Source organism: Zalophus californianus, chromosome 1, assembly GCF_009762305.2.
Source record: "Zalophus californianus isolate mZalCal1 chromosome 1, mZalCal1.pri.v2, whole genome shotgun sequence".
Lineage (NCBI taxonomy): Eukaryota > Metazoa > Chordata > Mammalia > Carnivora > Otariidae > Zalophus > Zalophus californianus.
The window spans coordinates 25,875,402-25,902,315 of NC_045595.1; the positions used below are offsets into that span (position 1 = coordinate 25,875,402).

The 26,914-nt window shown below is 35.1% G+C and overlaps 1 protein-coding gene across 25 annotated transcripts in view; it reads left to right on the forward strand.

The window, feature by feature from the left end:
• LOC113916949 (sarcolemma associated protein) overlaps positions 1-26,914 on the forward strand; it is a 153,080-nt gene that overhangs the window by 76,626 nt on the left and 49,540 nt on the right. For 7 of the 25 annotated variants that reach the window (XM_027584242.2, XM_027584240.2, XM_035727704.1 and 4 more), the window contains exons 3-13: positions 5,202-5,274; positions 9,125-9,161; positions 10,858-10,920; positions 14,993-15,088; positions 15,347-15,418; positions 16,764-16,904; positions 18,010-18,147; positions 19,439-19,607; positions 19,694-19,744; positions 20,226-20,276; positions 24,959-25,021. In XM_027584242.2, the coding sequence (XP_027440043.1) occupies positions 5,202-5,274; positions 9,125-9,161; positions 10,858-10,920; positions 14,993-15,088; positions 15,347-15,418; positions 16,764-16,904; positions 18,010-18,147; positions 19,439-19,607; positions 19,694-19,744; positions 20,226-20,276; positions 24,959-25,021 (954 nt within the window). The remainder of the gene's footprint in view (positions 1-5,201; positions 5,275-9,124; positions 9,162-10,857; positions 10,921-14,992; positions 15,089-15,346; positions 15,419-16,763; positions 16,905-18,009; positions 18,148-19,438; positions 19,608-19,693; positions 19,745-20,225; positions 20,277-24,958; positions 25,022-26,914) is intronic. The other 18 variants (XM_027584248.2, XM_035727703.1, XM_027584249.2 and 15 more) reach the window with 5 other exon arrangements.

Consider the following 26,914-nt stretch of genomic DNA (forward strand, 5'->3'; position numbering starts at 1 on the left):
GACTTTAAAAAAAGAAAAGGGGGAGGCACCTGCTTGGCTCAGTCAGTTGGGTGTCTGCCTTTGGCTCAGGTCATGATCATGATCGCGGAGTCCTGGGATCGAGCCCTGCATTGGGCTCCCTGCTCAGCAGGGTGTCTGCTTCTCCCTCTGCCCCTGCCCCCTGCTCATGCTCTTTCTCTCTCTCTCTTAAATAAATAAATAAAATCTTTAAAAAAACAAAAGGTCTTTGAGGAGCGCTTGGGTGGCTCAGTCAGTTAAGCATCCAAATCTTGATCTCAGCTCAGGTCTTTGATCTCAGGGTCCTGAATTCAAGCCCCATATTGGGTTTCACACTGGGTGAGGAGCCTACTTAAAAGAAAATCAGGGCAGCTGGGTGAATCAGTCAGTTAAGCATCTGCCTTTGGCTCAGGTCATGATCTCAAGGTCCTGGGATCAAGCCCTGGGGCGGGCTCCCTGCTCAGTGGAGAGTCTGCTTCTCCTTCTGCCTCTTCCCTCGCTCACGCTCTCTCTCTCATAAATAAAATCTTTTAAAAAAAATAAAAAATAAATCTTTGAATCAAAAGCTTTATGAAACGAAAAATGAAAGTTTGGTAACTCTTTTAGATTGCAGTCAAAAGACAATTAAGCAAATCCTCAGTTTGGAAATGTTAACACATCTCATTTAGGTCTTGGTTTTTTAGATGTTTCTTGTGCTTTTATGGTCTTACTCATTATACTTCCTATTACTGCCAGTCATTTCAAGGGACCCTTCAAACTACTCAAATATAGAGTAGTATTGACCTTCCTACTCAATGCAGGAACAGAGATAGAACCAGACTACGACATACCCCAGAAGTTTCAGTCTCCCAGTCCAGGGCCTTAAATAGCTTTTAAGCTAATCACAGTGAACATGGGTCCTTTAAGTAATGTTTATATGAAGAGGCAATGGGAAAGGCTGACTTCAGTGCTCGCTTCGGCAGCACATATACTAAAATTGAAAAGGCTGACTTCATATCATGAAGTAAATGTATTAACTCAAAAGCAAAATAAATAACCTGTATAAGATAATAGAGAAAAAAACCCAAAAATGACAGCTGGGTAGTCTTCATTTTTATTTTTAAAGTCTCATAACTATAAATAATTGCAGATTTTTCTCCATAGTTACCTTGTTTTTTTTGATTCAGACATACCTGTTCTTCATGGTTAAACATTTCTGAAATTTGCATGTAGTTTACAGTGCATGTGTACAGGTTTCCTTGCTGTCAGAAAGTAGACCATTCCTAAGAAACCTTTTTTTTTTTTTTTTAAGTAGGTGCCATGCCTAGCATGGAGCCCAATGCAGGGGCTCAAACTCCTGACCGTGAGATTGAGACCTGAGCTGAAATCAAAAGTCTGATGCTCAACCGACTGAGCCACCCAGGTGCCCCCTATGCAGCCTTTTAAAATTGGTGTAAAGTGAAGAAACAATTACCATTAATTTATATGGAAAATTTTTTTAGAGTTCCCAGACCCAAAAAGTCACCTCCCTTAGGCTTTTCTGATACCTAAGGACATATCTTGCTAATGGATACACAGAATAGATCAAAATAAAGCACAGATGCTCACAAACACAGTTCAAAGCCATGGCAGCTGGATGCTGAGGTGCTGAGTGCAGTTTGTGGAGGAGCAACTTGGCGGGGCCACTCTTAATGCCTTTGTAACAGCTCGTGGCAAAACACACTGAATGCTATTTGTGCTTTTCACCTTTTTTCATAATCAAAAATCCTCTTCAGATTTCTTCTGGTTAGAAAAACAGGTACTAATGTAGGTCTTTCATAAAAGTGAAGTAATGTAATATGAATTTTTAAAAAGCAAGCGGGGGGCACCTGAATAGCTCAGTTTAGTTTGTTAAGCCTCTGACTCTTGATTTCAGCTTAGGTCATGATCTCAGGGTCTTGAGATCAAGCCCCACATCCATGCTAGGTGTGGAGCCTGCTTAAGATTGTCTCTCTCCTTCTCCCTTTGCCCCTCCCCCTCTCATGCTGTCTCTCTTAAAAAAAAAAAAAAGCGAAAGGTAACCTATATTTAAATGGCAGTGATCCTGCAGCCTTCTTACCCTGCCCAAGAAACTTTTAAATTGTGTGTTTTATTATCAATTTTGTCTTTGAGTCTTGGAAATATGGTAAATAATGTTTCTGGGTAAATTTTGAGAGCAAAATTTGTTTACAAAGTGACTCATAGAATACTTGAGAGCAATATTTCCCTAAGCATTTTTTTCGTAATACCATATATATCATGTATATAATATGGTACTATCAGTTCCTGTGTTAGTGTTCTGAAAACGGGACAGAGATGCTCAATGGTTAAGTAAGTTTGGAAAATGCATCTTACTTTTAGAGCCTCATGATGGATAAAAAGCCCATTAGGCTCTGAGAAAGACTGGTTTAAAAAATCAAAACTCTTTCAAAAATCTGTTTTAACCAAGTATTTTCCAAACTTTTCTGACCCCCAAATCCTTTTTTTGTTAACACCTGCTAGCACTCCATTTTGGAAAATACTGCTGTGTAAAGTTGATTAATGTAAATATTAGAACAAAACATTTTTATCAGGTCATTTTAAATACTTGCCCATTGCAAATTAAAAAGACAACTAATAATTCTATGATCCGTGTATCTAGTGTCACAAGAACCTTTTCAAAGGCAGAGCGGGCTAGACTAGATAGTCAGCTTAGTCAGACGTGGTCTTTAACTGCCTTCAGTAGTACAGTAGCCATGTGCTGCCCAGTCAGTATTAGCCCTTGATTCATTTCACAGATTTGTACATCAGTCCAGTTGCTGGACTTCGGAGTCATATATCTGAGCAATGGAAATTCTGATGTAATATATCACAGCTTGTCCATTCTGGCACTGCAGTTTTATTCTGTAACTCACTGCACCTACTTTTTTAGACTTTATTATCGATTTAAATATATTGGTCAAGTGTCAGAACTGCTGGATCTTCTTGTACTGTTCTCCTGTATTTATTATAGCCTATTTGTAGTAAATCTCTGGGGGAGTCATAGAGCTGGGATAAATCTGCCCCTTCCCTATGTTCTACCGGAGAAAGGAGGGAGTTAGGTAGTTCTTACAAGTGTAGGTGAACCCTACTGTCCTCGAAGTAAAAGACATCTTCACCTTGGGTAACGGAAGCTGTAAAATATTAACCAGACATGTTTTTTCTCACATTCAGTAATCATTTATTAAATGCCCAGTTTGTACTAGGTAACTCTGCCAAGTGTGGGATTTAAAAAGTGAAAAGCAACCAATCCTTTCCCCTCTCAGAGTTGACTCTAACTGGTGAGACATGGTTGTATAAATGATAAGTATTCACAACGCAGTGTGCTTACTATTTTTTTTTTTTTTTTAGTGAGTAAAGCGATAGAAGTTAGTGAAGATACAGAAAAAGCTCTCAAGAGTGAGAGGGGTCCCAACAGGGTTGCCCACAATGTGCTTACTATTATAAGAAGTAGACAAAGGAGGCTCTGGGGACCCATAACTCAGATAATGAGTTTGGTAAAGTAAGTAGAAAGTCTGAGCCTAGAGGGTAAATAGCATTTGGTTATGCAGGCGAGAGGATAAAGGACATCACTGACATAACAGCTTGTACAATGCATGGAGTTGTGAAAAGTAAAGAATTTAGAAGTGCGGGTAGCTTGGTCTTGCATAGGGTATTTATGGTAACAGGATAGAGGATGAGGCCTGAATGGAAGGAAGGAGCCCAGTGGTTCATGGCTGTAATTGCTGTGTTAGGCAGAGTTTAGAAGACTGTCCCAGAGATGGTTCTTGATCTGTGTTAACACTTTTCAAATAATAAGTTAATGAAAATTGAGTAAACGTCACTAAATTCCTTAAGTTTACTGTGTATTTCCAGATGACAGAATAATCATATTACTTCATGTTTATAATATCATTTTGATGATTCATGGGCCTGATCACTTAATAAGTTACTCTTACATAAACGCATTTAGCTCTATTCCTTTTTTTAAAAAGTTTTTATTTAATTTGAGAGAGAGTGCGTGCACGCACAAGCAGGAGGCGGGGAGGGGAGGAGGGAGAGGAAGAAGCCGATTCCTCGCTGAGCATGGATCCCAACATGGGGCTCAATCCCAGGACCCTGAGATCATGACCTGAGCCAAAGTCAGACGCTTAACCAACTGAACCACCCAGGCACTGCCCCAGCATTAGCTTATTCTTAATCAGTTTTATTGAGATATAATTTACTTGCAACACCAGTTTTATATGTAGAACTCACTGAGTTTTGACAAATGTATAGTCACATAACCACCACTCTTCTAATCATGAGATAGTATATTTTCATCACCCTGCATTAGCTTTTAATTAGATTTTGATAAACTAAATAAATTAACTCTTTGAACCCTAACCCTGGAAGATGTAGTCGTGGAAGAACAGAGAAATGAAAAGCCATCAACCCATAAAACCCAATCACAAAGAGAAGCTCTGTATAAACGCTCCTTTTGGGGGGTTTTGTCTCTTGAAATCATCAGAAGGAAAAGGAGGAAGTAAGAAGCAATAGTAAGAAGTTGTCTACAAAGTGACTGGTGTAATGTTATATAAAAATGTTTGAGGGTAGAGGAAGAAAAAGCACCAAGAACACAAAACCACAATTTTAAATACTGAACTGGAAATCTCAGACTTGAGTTCTAGCAAACAGCTCTGACACTTAACAGAGTTCTAGAAGCAGTTTCACTTTTCTGAGGTCTTGGTTTTCTCACTCATCAAATGGGGGACTTGAACAGCATATTCCAAGCTGTATTATGCAGAACTAGAGTTTTGTGAGGTGTGGATAGGAGTTACAGTTTGAGGACAGGAGAATTAGGAATTAGGGCTAAATATTAAATTGGGGGAATAGCTGGGGTTAGGTTTTGATGCCAGCAGATAGGGGAGAAAGTGCATTTCCTCTCTTCAATTGTATTTCCATATATTCATCTGACCTTTTATTGACTGATTGCATTGAAGGTTAGGACACTTTGGAAAAACTATTCTGTAATTTTGCCTTGCAACTGTGATTCAGTATGAAGAGGGATGACTTTCTCCAGGGGAGTGAATATTGTCATTAAACCACCAAGATTTCTTTCCTGGAAGTTACTGCATTTAGGAATAAAATATATGTTTGGATATGAGAGATATGAGGGTTTGTAATTTTAAACAATTATTTAATCCATCTTATTTGTTTGTTTTAACCAGTTACCCATGGGTGTATTGTTTCCACAATAAAACTTTTTCTACCAGATGGTATGGAAGCCCGACTCCGCTCAGAGTGAGTATAATTTAGTGCTATGAACTTTTTGTATTAATTACCTTGGTTAATAATATTGTAGGTGATGGTATACAGTTACATTTCAGGATTATTCTAATGGTAGAAAATTAATGCAGTACTTTTAGAATATAATATACTTCATTTTAATTCTTTTTCACATTAGCTACAATTCTAGTAAATAATGTATAATGAGGCACAGATTATTTTGTTTCCAAATTTAACTTTACAATTTATATTTTGAGGGATAATTAGTTGTTTTTCAAAATATTTAGGGTATGTAAGTTACTGGTGAGTGATAACTGTATTTTGACCTGCATTTAATATAGGACTTCTTAAACTGTGATTCCCTGTGAAGTTAATGCCGGTGTCATGATCTTTTAGGACCTTGAGGATGTTGATACAGTTAGTAGCCTATTTTGGTGGGAGTTTTGGAGGGATTTTCCAAGGCTGTAATTTTTTTCCCCCTGAAGTAGGGAAAGATCACTTAGAGGAGGACAAACTTGAAAAGGAAGAATTACTCATAAAATGTAAATGTTAAAATCTAAATATAAGTACATTTTAATCTTGTGCTTTTCACAGGTTATCATTATGTAGTAATTACTAATTAAACCTAAGCATTTTTTATTTGTGGGGCAAGAAGCTTCTTTCTAGGGCGCCTGGGTGGCTCAGTCGTTAAGCGTCTGCCTTCGACTCAGGTCATGATCCCAGGGTCCTGGGATCGAGTCCCACATCGGGCTCCCCGCTCAGTGGGAAGCCTGCTTCTCCCTCTCCCACTCCCCCTGCTTGTGTTCCTGCTCTCCCTGTCTCTCTCTGTCAAAGAAATAAATAAAATCTTAAAAAAAAAAAAAGAAGCTTCTTTCTATACCCAACATAATATTTTTTATCCTTCAAAAGTAAAGACAATGATCTGAGGGTGGGAGGTTAAGATAAGCGTAAGTTTAGGGCAAAGTAGAACGTGAGTAGAAAAGAGAGAATGAAAAAGAAAGCAGAGAGAGGCCCTCCTATTACTATGACAGTCTGTGCTTTCGTTAGGCTTACTATATATTTTGCTTCAGTTAGATGCTACCAATTTTTTTTTTTTTGGCTTTAAGCATATCTGAAACAAAGCAAAAATTTTTAAACATTTAAAGCTAAAACAGTGTTTCCTATTCTATATCATAGTTTAATTATTTTTTTCATAGTTTAAATATTAAAAATACAGTTAACTTTGGAACTTTAATGTGACTCAGGAGTCAAGGGTTAAGTTTTTAAAAATAAGAGTAACTATTAATCAACTAATGATGTGTGGCTTCTTAAAGACCGTGATGTTTGTGTGTGATAATGAGATTTTTCTCCCATGGAGTTAAAAGCTTTGAGCAGTTACATAAAGGGTTATCTGTGGTCCCAGGTTCCTTCCAGGAGGACATGTAAATTTTTCAAAGTCTGTGTTAGTGAATTGTGTCCTTATCGTTCTTGTTTCCCCAGTGCTTTTCATCTTTGCCCCCTGTGTCCTCCTCATTGTTTTTTCTCATGTGGTTAAATATTAGTATTTAAAATTTTGCTGCCGGTTTCATTGTACACCGTCTGGCTGACTTTCTGGAGAAGATGAATTTTGGACAGACAGTTCTCTAGAGCTGGTAGAAGATCAGAATGGTCTTTAGAGGTGGAGAGTCTAATTCAAAGCCCAACTCCACCTGTTCTGTCCTGATCAGGCCTCCCTTTTCTCATTTGAAAAATGAAGATAACAATAGTACCTACTAAGCAGGAATTTTATGAGGAGGTTTAAGCAAGGTTATTCACTTAAAGAGTTTTGTGTGGTACCCGGCATATATTAAGCACACGATGATCATTGGCTGTTTCTGTTACTGTAATCTTTTTTAGCAATCAAGGTAACATTTGGGTATGCCAGAATGCTTAGAATTTCAGGTATATTATATACATAGCATTTAATGCTTTTAAGATCCTCACTAGCTAATTCAAAAAGCTAGTTCTTTTTTCTTCCTTGATTTTATTATATTGCACAAATAATTTTTTTTAACTTACCTCTCTATCCAACATGGGGCTCAAACTCACGACTCTGAGATCAAGAGTCACATGTTCTACTGGCTGAGGCAGCCAGGCACCCCTGCACAAATAATTTTTAAATGATAACAGAGAAAAATTGCCTATAATCCCACCATCCTAACACTAAATAATGGTTTTCCTTTTCTGTATTCCCTTGTTGCATATGAACTTTTTCTATAATTCAAACAAAATACACCCTTATCCAGGCTAGTTTCTGTAAAATACATATATATATATATATTCCTTATGGAATGTTTAGCTAGATTTTTAGCCTTTTGTTAACCAAATTTTCATGAGAACAGAAAATTTTGTACTTGGGTCACTAAGAAAACTGGATTAAAAAAAAACGTGTACTGTTTGCTTCTATTTAGATTTTAAATTCATTTGCTTATATGTGCATATCTACAGAGAAAAATAAATATATCTCAAGTGGTTATCTCTAGGTGCTGGCATTAGGTAATTTTTATTTCCTCATGCTTTACATCGTACATTTTCTATAATCAATATGTATTGCTTGTATAGTCAAGAAAAAGAAGGTTGTGTTCAAACTGTCTATTCCGCATTTTTAGGGTAGAGAGAAAAACTAAAGTTGGTGTAAGTTTTGAAACCTTCATTAGGCGTGGGTGCCTGGGTGGCTGAGATGGTTAAGCATCTGCCTTCGGCTCAGGTCATGATCCCGGAGTCCTGGGATCGAGTCCCGCATCGGGCTCCCTGCTCCTTGGGAGCCTGCTTCTCCCTCTGCCTCTCTCTCTCTCTCTCTCTCTCCCTCTCTCTGTCTCTCATAAATAAATAAATGAAATCTTTAAAAAAAAAAAAACAACCTTCATTAGGCGTCAGCTTTGCTAGGGTCTTGTGATAGGTTCTGGGGATCCAGAGGTAAATTGGTGACAGTGCCTGGCTTCCTTAGCTGCTCTGTTCTCATGGGAGTGGTAGTAGGATCAAGTGCTACTATGTCCTAGGTACTGTTGAAAGCGATTTCTATTAACACATATAATGCTCACAGTTACTCTATGGGGTTGTTTTTGTGATTACCCTCATTTTATGGATGAGGAAGCTGAAGACCTATAGTGCTTAGGTAAACTTGCCCAAGATTACACAGCTGGTAAGTAGAGCCAGAATTTGGGGTCAGTCAGTATGGCATCTGAGCCTGCATGCTTAACTGTTATACTACACTGCCTGTCTGTCATTAGTACTTTATAAGGCCCAAAAAGCAATTAGTACCAATTATACTGTTTACTGCTTAGTTTTAAAGAGATACACCGAGTTTAGTTTCATACCTACATCTAAGCTTTCAGTTGTTAGTGTGTGAGGTGGCTGAGTAGAGAATAGTAATACTGTTTGGTTAGCTAAAGTTGTTCTCAACTAGAACAAGTTTCCAAATTATAGCTTTCTTTCTAGTAGAACTTTGGATTTTTAAGACTTTGTGTATAGGAATATTTAATTTTAAAAAAAGACATAATTTGCACATTCCAAAATTAAAAATGGATAATTTAAAGAGAGCTTCTTTTCTATATAGAAATTTATAGCCATGGAATTCACCAGAGCCCTCATTAAATAGTGGATCTTCAAAGGGCATTTAATACATTTTGAGTTTTGAATTTGTGTTTAGAAATATATTATGTGTAAAAAGTAGATTTGTATATTTATTACCTTGTTTTCTAAGAATTCTATGTATTCATTAATTCACGGTCTTTTAATTATATGACAGCAAGTGTATCAACTTTGGGGTTTAGATATTCTGGTACTGTTATACTGTTTCCTCTGTTGTCAGGAAATTAGATAAAAAATTCTAAATTTTACTTTTCAGTGTCATCCACGCTCCATTGCCAAGTCCTGTTGACAAAGTAAGTTACTAATTATTTTTTCTAAACTAACTCGGTTATATTGCTTTGGAAAATGTTTTTGTTTTTAATACGCTTTACCTAGAAACTTACTTTTCTTCTGTAACAAATTATATACAGTGTATGTAGGTATTTGGTTATTGCAGTCTTCTGGAGAATTTAGGGTGGATGTTTCTGAGGAGGAAACCTTTATTATCTCAAGTAAATGGCCGATTGTATAAACTAGGAGCACTTGCTTTGTGCCTAGCCAGAGAACGAAGTGTTAGTTACTACTTTTTATTCTGGAATACAATTCTGTTTAGAAATATCTGTTGAAGTTTTCTGCCCAAATAGTTCACCCAGCATATATCTACACATAGAAATAACAGAAATATGGGTTTACAGAAATTGCTCTTTTATTGTCCTTGAAAATTAGTTTCAACCTGATTTGGTCAGAAAATCTGCAATAATTACTTGTTAGTATTTTTCCCTTTGTTCAGAAATAATGGTGTAATAAACTGTAGATATCATTGCTAAATAGCAAAAAATATATCTATATCTTTTGACATTAATGTGAATGGTTTTTCTTAGTGTGCTAACTAAACTATTGGAAAAATATTTTACATTTTTTTCTTCCATTTGGATAAAGACTGAAAGCCTGCCTGAAACTGAAGTTCTGTTAGATTCCTTTTTTAGAAGTGAAAGTGGTTGATCATCAACCTCAGTAATACCAAGAATTATTTCAGAAGTAAATAAAGGCCTTGCCAATTTAGAACTAACTTTTGAAAATAATGTCACTTCTCTGAATTCTAGTTAGCGTATTAATAAAAATATACTTTCTGAACTTAATCAGGAATGATGCTATTAACCTCATTAATGTTAATACATAAGGCTTGGTAGTATTGAGGATATGGGTAAATGTTACAGCAACCTAATAATTTCTTCTTTTTTGGGGAGGGTGAATAACGCCATGGTTCTGTGTTCCACACTTGGGAAGAACCCCTTATTGAAAGTATTTCTTCTAATATTCTTGAGTTCTAAGTTTTTTTTCTGTGATTTGTAATTTAAACACCATTATTTCCCATCTTTTTCTTCTTAAACCTACCTGTAGTTTAAAGAAGAAGAAAAAAAGACAAAGCTATTTGCTTGCTTGCTTTCTCTTTCTTTGTTTCTACCTTCCTTCTTTCCTTCCTTCCTTTTTTTAAGACAAATCTATTTTCATTGCCTCTGGCCATTGGACAAAGTGTTAATATTTCATGTCCTGTCTCTCCCTGCACCCCCACATACAACTCCCGTTTTGAGGATGGCTACTTCTAAAAGAATTGTGACTTGTTGGAGTATTGAAGAATTATTTAACAATGAATTTTAAAGGGGATAAATATATACTCATTGATTTAGGACGTATTATTTCTGAATTAAGAAAGGGCTGTATTGCTGTTGTGCTGGGTTTGTGATTTGGTTTATCAAGGAATGTTTGCATGAGCGGTACTCGTTCCACCACCCTGCTTATAAATCTCAGACTGGTCAGCAAAAAATAATACCATTTACAAATTCTAGACATGAGACAGAAATATTTTGAAAACGGAAAGAACTCATTAAGCTGAAAAATAATTTTTATTTTGCATATTTCAGTAAATAGACATTTCAAGGACTTGGTTTGGCTTTAATGTCTTTTATAAACGTTTGTGTGACTGTTGGTACTTGTGTCATTTGTTTCTAGGTTGCTGCTAACACTCCAAGTATGTACTCTCAGGAACTATTCCAGCTTTCCCAGTATCTACAGGTAAAAGTAAATCTTAAAAATTCTTAGTTTTTAAAAGTAGAATTAAACAACTTAGATTTGAATTTGCTAGTTCACAAATATAGGCTAAAGAAATATTGATACAAATACAAAAGAAGTATTTCTCAAAGTTAAAAAAAGGATTTAAACTAGGTCTTGTGGGGGCGCCTGGGTGGCTCAGTGGTTGGGCGTCTGCCTTCGGCTCAGGTCGTGATCCCAGGGTCCTGGGATCGAGCCCCGTGTCGGGCTCCCTGCTCCGCGGGGAGTCTGCTTCTCCCTCTCCCACTCCCCCTGCTTGTGTTCCTTCTCTGGCTGTGTCTCTCTCTGTCAAATAAATAAATAAAAATCTTTAAATAAATAAATAAATAAAACTAGGTCTTGTGCAGAAAGGATAAAGAGTCAGGATCATGGGGACGCCGGGGTTCCAGAATGTTAAGCATCTGCTTTTGGCTCAGGTCATGATCCCAAGGTCAGTCTTGGGACCGAGTCCCGCATCGGGCTCCCTGCTCCGCAGGGAGCCTGCTTCTCCCTCTGCCTGCCGCTCCCCCTGCTTGTGCACTCACTCTCTCTCTGGCATATAAATAAATAAAATCTTTTTTTAAAAAAAAAGAATCAGGATTATTAAGTCTAGAAAAGATAGGGGTCTGTACAAGAGAAGTTTGTTTTTTTTTTATTCAGGTGTGAGGAAGTTTCAAAATAGTTCTTTATTCATAGATGACTTTTAAATAAAATAAAACCTGGAGAGATCTTGGGTGCTTAGTATAATATTAATAGCAAATGGTTATATAGCACTTACCATATGCCAGACTCTAGTCTAGCACTTTACCTCTATTCATTTAATCTTCAGAACAATCCCATAAGGTACATATTTTATTTCCATTTTTTTTTAAGATTTTATTTATTTGAGAGAGAGAGAATGAGAGACAGAGAGCACGAGAGGGAAGAGGGTCAGAGGGAGAAGCAGACTCCCCGCCGAGCAGGGAGCCCGATGCGGGACTCGATCCCGGGACTCCAGGATCATGACCTGAGCCGAAGGCAGTCGCTTAACCAACTGAGCCACCCAGGCGCCCTTAATTTCCATTTTTATAGATGGAGTAACTGAGAGCCTGGAAGGTTAAATAATTTACATAGTATTACACACCCACTCTGTGGTAGAGATGGAATTTGAACCCAGTCAGACCTCAGAGTCTCTGCCCTTAACCACTATGCTGTGCTACTGGATCTGATGAAATGGGCTCCTAAAGAAGTTAATACTGTATTTAAAGAGCCATAGAAATCTCCAAAAAGGAAATAAGTGGCTTTTTTTTTTCTCTTGATTTTGGGAGATTTGGGCTGGATTATGGTTATTATTCTGGTGAGGGAGCATGGTGAAGAAAAACCCTAGATCAGGAATTTAGAGATTAAAGTTTGTATCTTGGCTCTGCTACTGAGTTCTGTAACTTTGGGTAAATCATTTTACATGTGTAGGTCTTCAGTTGCTTTATAAAAATGATAGGACCAAACCAATGATCCTGATTCCTACATTCTTTTATAGGAATCAGTCACTAAGAGCAGTTCTCCCTCAGTTAAGAATGTACAAGTCTGAAAATTGTCAAAGTATTAATCAGATCCTACCTTCCACTGGTCATTATGTAATGGTGCATAGAAAAGCCATTTTACACATTTGCAGTTTAGTAGAATGTCTAAAAGCATAGACTCTAGCCAGAATTCCCTGGATTTGGTCTGTGGCTTTAACGTCAGACCTTTTCAGACGTTTAACTTCAGAGCCTCATTTTCTTCATCTATGATGTGGGTATAATAGCATGTACCTCACAGAATTGTGAATCAGTATATGTAAAGCACTTAGAACAGTGTGTCACATACAATGTATGCCATACATGTCAGCAGTTGTTTACCACTCAGTAGAAAGGCATGCTGGTTGACCTAGATCTCTCTTATTTTTAGAGGTAGAAGAAAACTTTGAGATTAATCTTGTCTAACCTCCATTTTTTTTAACCTCCATTTTTCTATGAGAAATATGAGGCTCATTATAGGTAAAATGATTTCCTGAGTCTATATACTGTACAGTTACCAGTCATCATGGACTGTGGGTCTAATGCCCTGGCTCACTCCAGTACTTTTTCCAATTTTGTCAGTTCTTTGAATATTCATAGTGGGCATCATCTTTCACTGTTCTTGTCTGGTTTTTGAGAGAAGATTATACTGTGCTATCTTTTCTGTATACATCTTTCTGAATTGCTAAAGTTCTAATGTAAATATTTTGAGTAAAAACTGAATAGATATGTTCCATGCCTTAGAACTAAAAGTTATTCCTGGAAGTATTAGATTTCTGTTAGGATGTGGTTCATGGAATTATGAAACTCTAAATGGAATTGAGTTTAAAAAAGGTGAAATTACACCATCTAGTGGAAGTAGTGATTGTTTGGTGGTTTTGTTTTTAAGTAAAACTTTTTGCAGCATTTAATGTTAATTTCCTGGATATTAGTAGTGTTTTAAGAGCTTAAAATAAACTTGGCAACCAGTCTCTTGTAAGTGTAAGCTGTATTTTATGGCTTTTGTTACATTCCTGAATCGATACTTTTAATTTGTTTATTTATTTATTTTAAGGATTTTATTTATTTATTTGACAGAGAGAGACAGCATGAGAGGGAATACAAGCAGGGGGAGTGGGAGAGGGAGAAGCAGGCTTCCCACTGAGCAGGAAGCCCGATGTGGGGCTCGATCCCAGGACCCTGGGATCATGACCTGAGCAGAAGACAGACGCTTAACCAACTGAGCCACCCAGGCACGCCAAGAGTTAATTTTAAAAAATGGTACCTGTAGGGCACCTGGGTGGCTCAGTTGGTTAAGCGACTGCTTTCAGCTCAGGTCATGATCCTGGAGTCCCAGGATCGAGTCCCGCATCGGGCTCCCTGCTCAGCAGGGAGTCTGCTTCTCCCTCTGACCCTATCCCCTCTCATGCTCTCTCTCTCTCTCTCTCATTCTCTCTCTCAAATAAATAAATAAAATCTTTTAAAAAAATGGTACCTGTAATTCTAATTAGATCAGATTTTCTCTAATCATTATTTACCAAGGATGTAGAGAAAAATAAATGCATACTTTAAACCTCAAATATTGTCTTTGAAGCGTATCCTTCTTTTTTGAGGTGGCTCCAGAGGTATTAGGGTAGTAAGTGTTCTTCTTTGGCTAATGACAGGAATAGAAGAAAGTGAAATTTGAAGATGTGCCATAACCACAGCTGAATGCTGTGTGAGCATTTTCACCTTGACTTCTAGTGAAGGAGACCCTCTTAACAGCTATCAAGTATTAACAAGTGACCTAGAGCTAAGGGTTTGCTTGCTAATGTCCTTCTCTGTAAAAAATATCCCTTTGGAGCTGCCAAATGGTTATAGAACTCCTTGACCCCTTATTACATTGGTGGACTCTTACTTATTTTTGGCATATTTGATTGCTGCTAAGTGGTATACAGTCACAAAGAATCAGAACACCTGAAAATGCAAGAAATTGTGAAACAGTCTCTCTCCTTATATATATTTATATATATGTAACATTCTTAAAAGGAAAAATTAAAAGACATTTCTATTTTGGATGTCATACTCATGCAGCTAAGCCATTGAGAAGGATCTTTGCTACTGACCAGATTGTTTGTCTTAGTTTGAAATGAGTTTGTTCTGAAAAATATGTATGTATTTTTAAAAATTTACATATATACATATATATATAATTGGAAATGGAGGGTTTTATATAGATATATAAAATGTAGCATTAAACATTTGTTGGATTCTTCTGGGTTTCCTTTTTTTTTAAACTCTTGTGAATTATGACTAAAAGGAAAACAAAAACAGGGCACTTGTTTTCTGTTAATAGGGGAAGGTGCAGCTCAGTACCCCTAACAGTCCAGGAAATGAGGCTAAAATGATATGGCTTATATATATTTTACAAGGTAGATTTATCAGGTTTGAAAGTAAGATACAGAGTGGGATGTAAGATGAGAATATTTTCAGAATGTACTTTGATTTCTCTTCAAAGATCATGCTGAGTTTATTAGAATCTCTTTTGTGATTTATACTATTAGGAGGCCTTACATCGGGAACAGATGTTGGAACAGAAGTTAGCCACACTTCAGCGGCTACTAGCCATCACCCAAGAGGCTTCAGATACCAGTTGGCAGGTATTCCAGTTGCCTTTATATACAAGAAGTATTTACGTATAGTTTAATATCCCTTAGATGTTGATTAAAAGTGAAATTTTTTAGCAGGCAAAGGCAAACTTATTTCTTAATGACCAAATATTGAAAATTTAGCATTTTACAGTGGATGTTGGTCAGTTTTATGATTTCATATCTTTTTCTGGCAGTAGCAACCTTTTTGATATGTGTAATTTTTTAATTACCCTGGGATTTTATTTATATTTGATTTTTCTTCAACAGGCTTTAATAGATGAAGATAGACTCTTATCACGGTTAGAAGTTATGGGAAACCAATTACAGGCATGCTCCAAAGTAAGTATTAATCTCAAGTAAAGATCCATAAAGAAAAATGCATTAACTATGCATGAAAATGCATAGTTTTTTATGTAGCTTCATTTCTTTGTCATTTTGAGTACATGCTAAAACATTTATATGTTTTCACCATTCTTTTAAATCTTTTGTTAGATTCCCCAATCTATACATTAGATTATGTATAGTCATTAGTCATTAGAGGAAATTTCAAACATACATTAAGGAGAAAGAACTGTATATTGAATACCCATATACAACTCTTTCTTTTTTTTCTATCACAGTTGATATTTGCTGGAGAAACTGGGTCATTTGTCCTCTATAATTTCCCTAAATCTGGATTGTTATTTACACATTCTTCTAGCTCTCTTCCCACACCATAAACTGGTAGTTTGATCTAGAGATTTGATCTGATTAGGTTCAACTCTTTTTTCCAACAGTACTTCATGAATAGTATTGTGTACTTTCACCAGAAGGCACCATAATATCTAGTTGTCTTTCTTTTTGAGATATTAGCAATCTTTGATGATCCTTGCCTAGATCCATTATTAAGGCTTCCAAAAATGGTGATGTTGTAGTTGTTATTTCTTCATTTATTAGCTGGATTACTTCTATAAATACTTCTATTCCCCCTCATAAACCATTTTGTTACCCTGAAGTCATTTTCTTTAGGAAAAGGATAAGTGATTTTCTCCATTTATTTACTGGATTTCAAAATAATGAGTTGGTTCCTTCTCATCTACCAAAGAATGACCGTGAAGTTTTTTTTTCTCCAAACTTAGATTTAAATATATTTCATGTGTTTCGGCCTGTTCCATTTGTTTGTGGTTATTGATGCTCAAATTATCCCATCTTTGGTTCCTGAGTCCTTTTGGTAGAACCCCAGCAAACTTTGATAGCTTCCTGCTGTCATTTCAGACAAGGTGTTCCAGACTCATCTTGTACATTTCCTGCCTCAGAGCTGGAGTCAGCTTTTTCCTAAGGGTGCTCTTATTCCTTTTGGTTTAACCATTGTTTTAAAATGCTTGGCTCCTTTGAAAGTAAGAGATTATTTTTACTGACAAATGTAAATATTGTGGCTTACAGAGAATATGACAGATAGGAGACTTAATTCATTTTGTACATTTGAAAGAAATTCTCAATTTCCTTTGACATTTTTTTTTCTATCAGAAGTGTGGATTAATATATTTGTGAAGGTATAATTTACAATGCAACTTTTAAATACATCATTTGTATTTGGAAGTACCTTAATGTAGAATTCAAAGAGCATCATAATGTGTTATTTTTTCAAATGGTAAATACTTAAAAAAATTACTTGGCTATAATTATAAATATCTTCTAATCCTAGAATCAAACAGAAGATAGTTTACGGAAGGAACTTGTAGCATTACAGGAGGATAAACACAACTACGAGACGACAGCCAAAGAGTCCCTGAGGCGGGTTCTTCAGGAGAAAATTGAAGTGGTTAGAAAACTTTCAGAAGTTGAGGTATTTCATTTTGACAAATATAAAATGTAGTATGATTTAAAATTTTTAGCCTGAAAGTGCTAATATTTTAGGACATTTTAAACTTGAGTATTATATAGTTAGGAAATATTTCCTGTCTATCAAATGGGAAGGGATAGTAGGCTGTTTTCATTGTTAGGAATTTTCCTTGTAATCATGTGAGTCTGGTGCTTGTTGTTTCTACTCAGTGACTGAGCAAATAAAAGCCTAATCAGAGGGAGTCTTAACCATGTGCATTCTGCTTAGGATTTGGCCTCTCACACAGTGGACTGTGATATGTGCCAGGGAATTGATCTCCTGTCACCTAGTTCTTGCTTTTCTTCCAATTGAGGGTAGTTAGTGGAAGGTGGAGAACCTTACCACTGTTATTTACCCATCCTCTAGAGAAGAAAACTGTGTCTAACTTTGGAGGTCAAAGGGAAAATATCTCTGAGGTCCTTTCTTGGTCTTTTAGGAACAATCACAATGTGATTCTCATTGCTTTAAAAACAACCTCATTAATAATGTAGGTCATTCGTTGAACCACTGCTAAATTACCACAGAAGTTAATTGTTAATGATTTAGTTAAAATGCCCATTGTAAACAATAGTAAAAATACTATATATAGTATATAGTATATACTCTAGAATATGGTATAGTAATGGTTTCTATAATAGCCTCATCCCATAGTAACCAATTTAGTGTTGTGTCATTAATTTGACATGCAAGGAAAGAAAATTGTTAACTGTCTTCTAATTTTCTTATTAAGTTGATTGTGCCTATTATTAACTTGCTTTCAAGAATTGATAAGCTTAAAATATTTTCAAGTCTAAAAGTCATACCCAGTGGCCTTTTAAAAGAGTAGTTATGTAAGTGACATCCTTTCCTTCCCTGCTCCCTTTCTGTTGTTTTGTTTTTCAAATTTTTTGTTGTATTTTCTGTTTTAGCATGTACCTAAAGTAAATTAAAATTCTTATGTTGTTTAACTCTTATATAAAGGCCAGGGCAGATGTTAATTTTGAACAGCCCATAGAAATAACACTTTTTATAAGTTGAATTTAGAATGTGCATTTATTCTAAATCAATTATCTGTAAACTTGAATTACAGCGAAGTCTGAGTAATACTGAAGATGAATGTACCCATCTTAAAGAAATGAATGAACGGACTCAGGAAGAATTAAGAGAATTAGCCAATAAATATAATGGAGCAGTTAATGAGATTAAAGATTTATCTGATAAATTAAAGGTATGTATTTACTCAACCTGAAAGTGTATTAATAGTCCCTAACACACTGGATAGATTAAGAGGTTAGGTATTGCTGAATAGTTGTTGATGTAAAATTTGGTAGTAGTTGAAATTTGTAGTAAAAATAAGGTGCCATTTGGCCCAAACCCCATTGCCACAGATAATTGAAAGTCTGTAAAAGCTGACATATTTTCTCTGGATGGAAATAAATAGTACTTCACAACAGGCATCTTTTAATATATAACAGGAAGTAGATGTAAATCAGCAAACCAGGGCGCCTGGGTGGCTGAGTCATCATTAAGTGTCTGCCTTCGGCTCAGGTCATGATCCCAGGGTCCTGGGATCGAGCCCCGCATCGGGCTCCCTGCTCTGAAGGAAGCCTGTTTCTCTCTCTCCCACTCCCCCTGCTTGTGTTCCTTCTCTCGCTGTATCTCTCTCTGTCAGATAAATAAAACTTAAAAAAATAAAATAAAATAAATCAGCAAACCCCAAGATATTTAGACTTTTTAAAAATTTGAATCTGCTTAACCTTGGGCAGGCCCAAAGGCAGAGCCCAACTATGTTAGTGCTGGAACAAGCCCAGAAGTAGCCTTGGAGTGATCTGTATGGACCCTCTAGCCTCCAGGGATGCTATTAACGGCTTCAGCTGCAGCTCCCTCTAGCTATAGGGCATTTAGGGTAAGACAGGTGAGGCCATACCTAATGTCAAGTTGGTCCTTTAAATGTTATAACTGAGTTTGTGAAGACCCATCTTTAAATAATTCAAACCATGGAATGAGTGGCTAGAAGATACATATTTGTTAGAGAAGACCAGGGCATACCTCCCTCTGTGTGGTTGGTGAACCTGTAATAGTTTTAAAGGTTGGTCTTATTAAAAGGAGGTCATTTTGAAAAGTGCTTATTATCAGCATTCCTTCAACTAAACACAGTTTTGTTTAAAATATTAGAGTTAGTTACATTTTAGAACTTAACAAACTAATTAAACAATAGTAATTTCAGGGAAAACCTTATATATTTCCCTCTTGAAAACTGTGGAGTTTTTCATTTTGACCTCCTTATCTGTATGTATTAGGCCTATTTGCCTGCTGCAAGTTTTTTTTTCCTAGGTGATAGGGAAGCATGACTTCAATGCAGACCACTTTTGACATTATTTTGACATTTACAAATATGTTCTATAATATTGAATATTCTCCTTAGAAGTTTATGGTGAATAAAAGCATTCCTGCTTTAGGCCTCTGAAAGCAAGTTCAGACTTTATGAAATAACTGAAATTTTTTTTCTTTCTCAACAGGTAGCAGAGGGAAAACAAGAAGAAATCCAACAGAAGGGACAAGCTGAGAAAAAAGAATTACAACATAAAATAGATGAAATGGAAGAAAAAGAACAGGAGCTCCAGGCAAAAATAGAAGCTTTGCAAGCTGATAATGACTTCACCAATGAAAGGCTAACAGCTTTACAAGGTAAGTTGCTAATCCAGAAGTTGATTTGATTTGATTTTTTTTTCTTTTATCTGTGAAATATCTTTTTCTTGGACTTCTATTTACAGTACGGTTAGAACATCTTCAGGAGAAAACTCTTAAAGAATGCAGCAGTTTAGGTAGGTGTGTTACCGAGTTTCTTATTTAAACCTGAATTTTATCATTGGACTTTTGATGTTTACTCTCTCATGGGGTACTTATTTTAAGAGGGATATTTTATGTTTTAGGTATAAAGTATCTACAGTCTTTCAGAAAATTTCCTTTAAAAATATGCTTGGTTGCCACCAGTGGGCACCATTGTTTAGTCCTTGAGATAAATGAAATTTCTGCATCTGAGATGCTCTACTTAGAGATACTTAAATAAGAAAAATACATGCACAGCAGGATCCTTTTCTTTTGAGGTTTGTTAGAAGGCAATTGTAGCTTTTTCTCTGAGTGGATAGAAAATGTCCTGTTGAACCCTTCTTTTAAAAACAAATTTAAAGTGTGCTATACTGTCTTAATGGTAAGTAGGAATACAAAATGCCATGGTTACACTTGAGACCAGTTTTAAAGTAACACTTTCTTTGATCAGGCAATGATACACTGTCTTAATCCTAGGGATACAAGTTGATGACTTCTTACCTAAAATAAATGGGAGCACAGAAAAAGGTAGTGTAAAAAACTTAAATGTTTTTCTTTCATGATATCCTTTTACTAATTTAAGCAGGATAGAGATAGATCAGCGTTTTAAGGTTTTAAATGTTTGGAATGAAAAGCATGCAGTTCATAGACCAGTGAATCCCAGCTTTAAAAAAAAAAGCTTCCCTTTATTTTGTAATTCTTAATGCTATGATTTTTGGTTAGATATCCCTTGTTATATGGAAATTTTAATTATTCAAGTAACAGGAAAATTATAAAGTTCAACTTTAGCATTGGTTTATATAGCATAGTATAGCATTCTCCCCAGTATATTTTTCAAAGAACCCGACTACAATTTTCTTCCATCAAGTATTGTTTCCTGAGATATTGGACCTCCATTTTTAATGTTTGTATCCTGCTCCATCCTCGGCCAAGAGTTTACTTAACAGCACATTGAGCTCTTGGATATGTCATAGAAACTGCTTTCTTTATACTGTACATCTGTTTCTTTAATCAGAAAAAAACAGGATCAGTCATTTCTGCTATCTGAAAAGTCATTTATTAGTTAATGATTAGTTTATTGGGACCCTTCTTTCTGGATAGCTTGCATTATCTCTTGCCAAAAATGTATAGCTACTCTTGGTTTTCCTGTTACTGACTGCATGGGGTACTTTTTACCCAATGGCTTGTACATTCCTTCAGTTGTGAAGATCCCCATTCATCCTCCCCCATTTCCCTCCATCTAGCATTAACTGAGCACCAGCTATGTGCCAGATCCTGCATTAGATTCCTTAAGTACAGAATGAATAAAATTATTTTCTGTATTTACAGATCTGTGTACCTCTCATTTTAGTTTTTATACAGAAGTTAGTGGAAGATATCAAGGTCAATACTCAGAACTTCTTATTAAATATTTTTTTCATGTATCAGGGGATATCTTTATAGTTCTTGGGGCAGCAGCCAACTCTGATAAAGTTAGGAGGTGCCTTTTTGTTCTTGTTTTTGTGTGGTTGGTTTTCAATCAGGAACCGGCAAGATAGGCTCAAGTAATCATGTATATGTGAGCTGTAAGCTCAAGACCTAATATTACGTATGTTCTGTAACAAATCTTGAAACTCTAAATTAAAAGTTATTGTCATTAATCATTGTTACTTGACTATTCTATATGTGTTTTATAAAATACATCTACATTTTAGAATTCCAGTTTGAGTTGCAATTCAAGAATTTTTTTAAAGGTGTAGTTTATATTCATTACTAATATTACTAATTTCTGTTTATTATATTTAGCAAACATATATAAAATGACTTAATCCTCATCTTCTAAAAGCTTGTCATTGTTAAATGAATTTTTATTTTTTGTTGTCATTATTTGCCTTTTTTTTTTCTTTTTCTGGCATGGGCACTTTTTATTCCAATTCATCACCATTTTCATTTAAGCATGTATTTATTAATAATGTATAACTCAAGCTCGGAACATGCTTTTCCTTCAGTTAAGAGAATCCCTTTATATACACTAAATCATCTTTATATTATTTTAGAGTTGTCAGATTACTGCTTAAAATTTTTTGCCAATTTCAATTGATTTAGATGAGAAGAGTTGTAGACAACTCCTTGATTTAAGACTGAATAAGGTATTTTGGATACTTTAGTGTACTTCTTACCATGATTTTTTTTAATTTATTTTTTTAATAATTTTTTTATTATGTTATGTTAATCACCATACATTACATCATTAGTTTTCGATGTAGTGTTCCCTGATTCATTGTTTGCGTATAACACCCAGTGCTTCATTCAGTACGTGCTCTCTTTAATACCCATCACCAGCTAACCCATCCCCCCACCCCCCTTACCATGTTTGTTTTATCCCTGCTGGTGTGTTTGGATTTTTAGTGGTGATAAATTGAGTGGCGTGAGAGTGACCTACAGTATATCTTTAACAAAACAGGATAGTGAATATCTTGATAATGCACAAAAACTTCATTATACCAGATTTAGTACAGAGTGACTTTGGAATAAGATGAGTCTGTTCTGAATCATTTGTTATATAATAACAAACCAGTTATCAAGCATTCCAGTATTACCAAAGTCCATAGCCACAGTATGCTATCAGATATGACTTTATCTAAAATTACTCTTTAAATAGTAGAGAACCAAGTATAGTTTTAAGAGAGTATTGTAAAAATATCTGGAATTGTTAAGATTAATGCTGTTTCTCTAGTAAACTCTATTTTTGAAATTACTTAAATCTAAAGTAGCTGCTATAAGCACAGGTTTTATACTATAAATTTTTTTGTATCTTATCTGATAAGCATAATTTGAATATGTCTTAGTATAGAAAAGCAGTAATAGAAATATTATGAGAGCCATATATATAATTTAAAATTTCTGGTAACCACATTAAAAATATAAAAAGAAACAGGTAAAGTGTTAATAATGTATCTTAATAATGTTTAATAATATATTCACTTTAACCCACTATATCAAAAATATTCTTTTAACATGTTATCAATATTAAAAGATTATAAATGAAGTATTTCACATTCTTTTTTTCTTAGTAAGTCTTTGAAACCAGTATATATTTATTTTATACTTACAACATATCTCAATTCAAACTAGCCATTTTTTCAGGACTCAGTAGCCACATGTGTATTGAGCATGTTTATTGGACAGCACAGGTAGTATAGAAAATCAAAATTTATAGGAAACTAGTGTATAAATAAAACACATTTTAAGTATCACAGTTCTCTCTTTTATTTCTGTATCTTTCTTTTCTTTACATTTCCACAGCCCTATTTGGGATCTTAGACGTTCCTCCCCCTTCCCCCCTACCTTAAGTATCTGATTCTTTTTGCATTATCAGGGACATCTTTTATGGTTGGCAAAGTGAATTCCCAAGGGGCTGAATTCAAGTAATGAAGTATGAAAAGTGTCATGATCCAAATCTTTTACATATACTAGCTGAAAGACTTTTCTCTCATATCTTAGAAAATGCCTTTGTAGAAGTCATATATATATTTTTATATTAATATTGCATTTTATCTAAACTAGTATTTTAAATATTTTAATCTAGAGTCCAGATATTAAAATCAGAGTAGATAAAAGGGTGATTTGGGGCTTAGAGAGTAATGGTGGGATGTACTGCATTAATAAATGTCATCTAAAGTCCTGTGATGATAGTCTGAAATTTTTGTTTCAAATAAGTTCTATTAAGTCCTTTAGGTTAAAATTTGGTTTCAAATGAGTTTTCTTATTTAACCATGATGTTGTATAGTTGGAGTTCAGAAAATGTTACCGTACCTTAGGTAGGATTTTATATAAAACAACTTTTGATCATGGTAATTACTATTTAACTGAGGGCTCTTGTTTTGGATTTCTTGGCTCCAATCAGCAAATGCTATTTATTAGATTTTTTTTTTTTTAATTACTGTTGCAGCTAGCCTTTTTTTCCTTTTTCTTTTTGGGGCTATATTGTATCTCTGTGTAGTGCAACTATACACACCATATTGTGTGTGTGTGTGTGTGTGTGTGTGTGTGTGTGTGTGTGTGTATACATATGTAAAACTGTTGACTGGAGGCTCTGTACACCATGTAAATAGATAAAGGAGAATGACAGATTTCAGTAGGAAGGTAAAGGAGATGGCATTAATAAGGATGTCAAGAGAAGTTGTGATGTGATCAGAGTAGGAGATGCCTGCCTGTCAAACAAAAGTTGAGATGCTGAGGGGTGAGGTGGGTTGAAATGAGGAGAAAAGAGGCTTTCACAGTCCAAATGGTACTAACTCATGTCCTCTTTGACAGCTTTTAGTGCTTTCACACCTTCCAGATAGTCATCATACTGGGATATATTTTTAACACTGAACTTCCAAAGTCTATTTAGTAGTTTTGAAAGATCCAGAGATATAATTGAAGGATGTTATCCAAATTCAGAAGTTAACTCTTTGGATCAATGTAAATAAAGATTATTGTAAGAAAAGGGTTGAAACTTTTCTTAACTCCTGTTAGGTTTTGATTCTCTCCCCTCATTAAAACAAAACAAAACAAATTCTGTTTGACCTGAGCAAAACCATTTTCCAGGCTCTTATTTTAAAATGTATAGGCATTGACTTTAATCATTTGGGTGGAGATAAACGATGTAATATTTTGAGAGTATATAAAGTACAGATTAAATGACTCAAAGGGAAAGGTTATTTGTGAAATGAAAGTCTAAAAATTGAAATGTTGCATCAGTGTCTTAAAAATGTTAAGGCATTATTTTATGGTATTCTTAAAATATTTATCTTTTGCCTCTTAACTAAGAAAAATAGCTTTGAAGAGGGACTTTTAGAAAACAGTTATCAGCAAGAACAAATAATAAAATATAAAAATTATTTACAGGTATTTATTAAGCTGTCATGGAGAAAGGTATATTTTAAAAGTGGGAGAAGCTTTTTAAAGCAATATATCTATGGTTTTCTTGAGCTCTTTGGATAGAAACTGCACCTTTAAAAGCTAACCATTCAGGGTACAATCAGTGATTATATAATAACAGTTTTCAGTCATTGGGCTTTATTTAACTCCAAAATATGTCTGCTATTAATAGTAAAAATATATTAAACTTTTATGAATCTTATTCAGTTACTCATGTTAATACATTTCAGTTTTCCTACCTTTGCTGTTGGTTTTCAAATAACAGCAACAAACTATATCCTTAAAGGTGTTTCTTTCTTTATTAGAGCACTTGCTTTCAAAGAGTGGCGGGGACTGCACTTTTATTCATCAATTCATAGAATGCCAGAGTGAGTACAGAGTATTTTTCACATTGATTTTAATGAAGTCAGGGGCAAAAATTGAAAAATGAGAGGAAAAATGAAGATCTCAATGTGTTTGTTATGGTAGAAGTGCACAGAGGGCCATCTTCAGACAGCAGCAATACTTTTCATACTGTTTCGGCTTCTCTCTTTGGAGAAAATTATTTTTGTGGCATTTGCCTTCAAAGATGGATTTCATATTGCCCACAAAAAAGAGGAAGTTTCAAGCTTTTAAAGAAAAAATTATTGTTGAGCAGGGAATAAAATAGAATGTCAAGCACCTAAACTTTCTGTGTGGACTCTTAAGAGGTAGTAGTAACATTAGCCTGTTTTATTTAAGTTCTAGTTCTATCACAGATTTGCATTTGAAGTTCTTAAATAAATTTTGTAAATGATTAAATGAAGTCAGGAAAACAGTGATTTCATTTGGGCACTCAGATCTGAAGATGGCCCTTAGGGTAGCAGGACCTTCCTAGGGAAAGAGTAGCAATAGATTGTCCTACAGTCTGACATCAACTGCCTACCCCTGGAAGGCTATCTTTAATAATAAAGATAGGTTGGCTTTTGAGGTGATTTGGACCTCTGCTGAATTCTGAGTGAAAGTATCATGAATTCCCTCTTACTTGAAAATCACGTGACTGCTTATTTTAAATCATGAGGTTATGATAATTCTTTTGGTCTTAGTGATAATTAAAGGTCACTATGTGTAATAAACATTTATTGATGACATCTATACATTTTCCTACCAGACATACAGTACACTTTGTTGAACATTTTTCTCTTCCTTTTCACTCTCTTTTTGAAATGAGTGACTTCCCATTTTTTATGCTTATGAGTTCATCTTGTAGACGGGCAAGCATATGTCGTTCTCTCTCCTCCCAACACACACAATCTCAGGAGCACTTGAGGCTTGTAAGGGTCACAACTGGTAATTATAGCAGACAAACTCAGTAGATCAAATGTTACACTCCTTAGAGGTGCCTTAAGGAAACCTGGAATTTCATTTAATAGTTTTAGAAGAACTTCTATTTTTGTCCATTTTAGAGACTATGATGTTGAATGTCAGTTTGATATTATTTTGAGGAAAATTATTTAATAAATATGGCATATTTCTTTGTCTTTTAAAACTTTTTCATAGAGCAAAGATTAATCCAAGTTTTTGTTATCCTCTGATTGCTAAATTTCACTTTTATGGGAAATTGACACAGGGATTTGGATCAAAATAATTGGTACCCACTGAAACCAACTAAAAACAGAATATAGAGTCTAAAATATAAATCTTTAGGAGAAGGATTTTATATTCGTTTTATTACATATGACCATTTTTTAGTAAGTTATTTTTATGTTAAATTTTTGTGACTTGTATTTTGAGCCCAAAGAAATAAGAACAGAGAACTATCAAAAAAAAGACTAAGTTACAATTTGAAAAAATCATTTAAAATATTATTATAAAATATGTAAAATATTTAGCTGTAGTTGTAATATAGAATGATATTTATTTTACATTAAGAAAAAGATATTTGGAGGGGCACTTGGGTGGTTCAGTTGATTAAGCGTCTGCCTTCAGCTCAGGTCATGATCTCAGGGTTCTGGGATCGAGCCCCACATTGGGCTCCCTGCTCCTCGGGGAGCCTGCTTCTCCCTCTCCCTCTGCCTGCCGCTCCCCCTGCTTGTGCTGTCTCTGTCAAGTAAATAAATAAAATCTTTAAAAAAAAAAGAAAAAGATGTTTGGAGATTTTTATTGTGTCATAGTTATCAGAGGCAAATGGACCAGTAAACGTTCAGATATAGAGCAGAAGTTATGTAAATTATAGCAGTCCCCTCAATGGGGATATTAACTAATAAAATTATGTTTATAAGAACTATGTAATAGCATGGGAA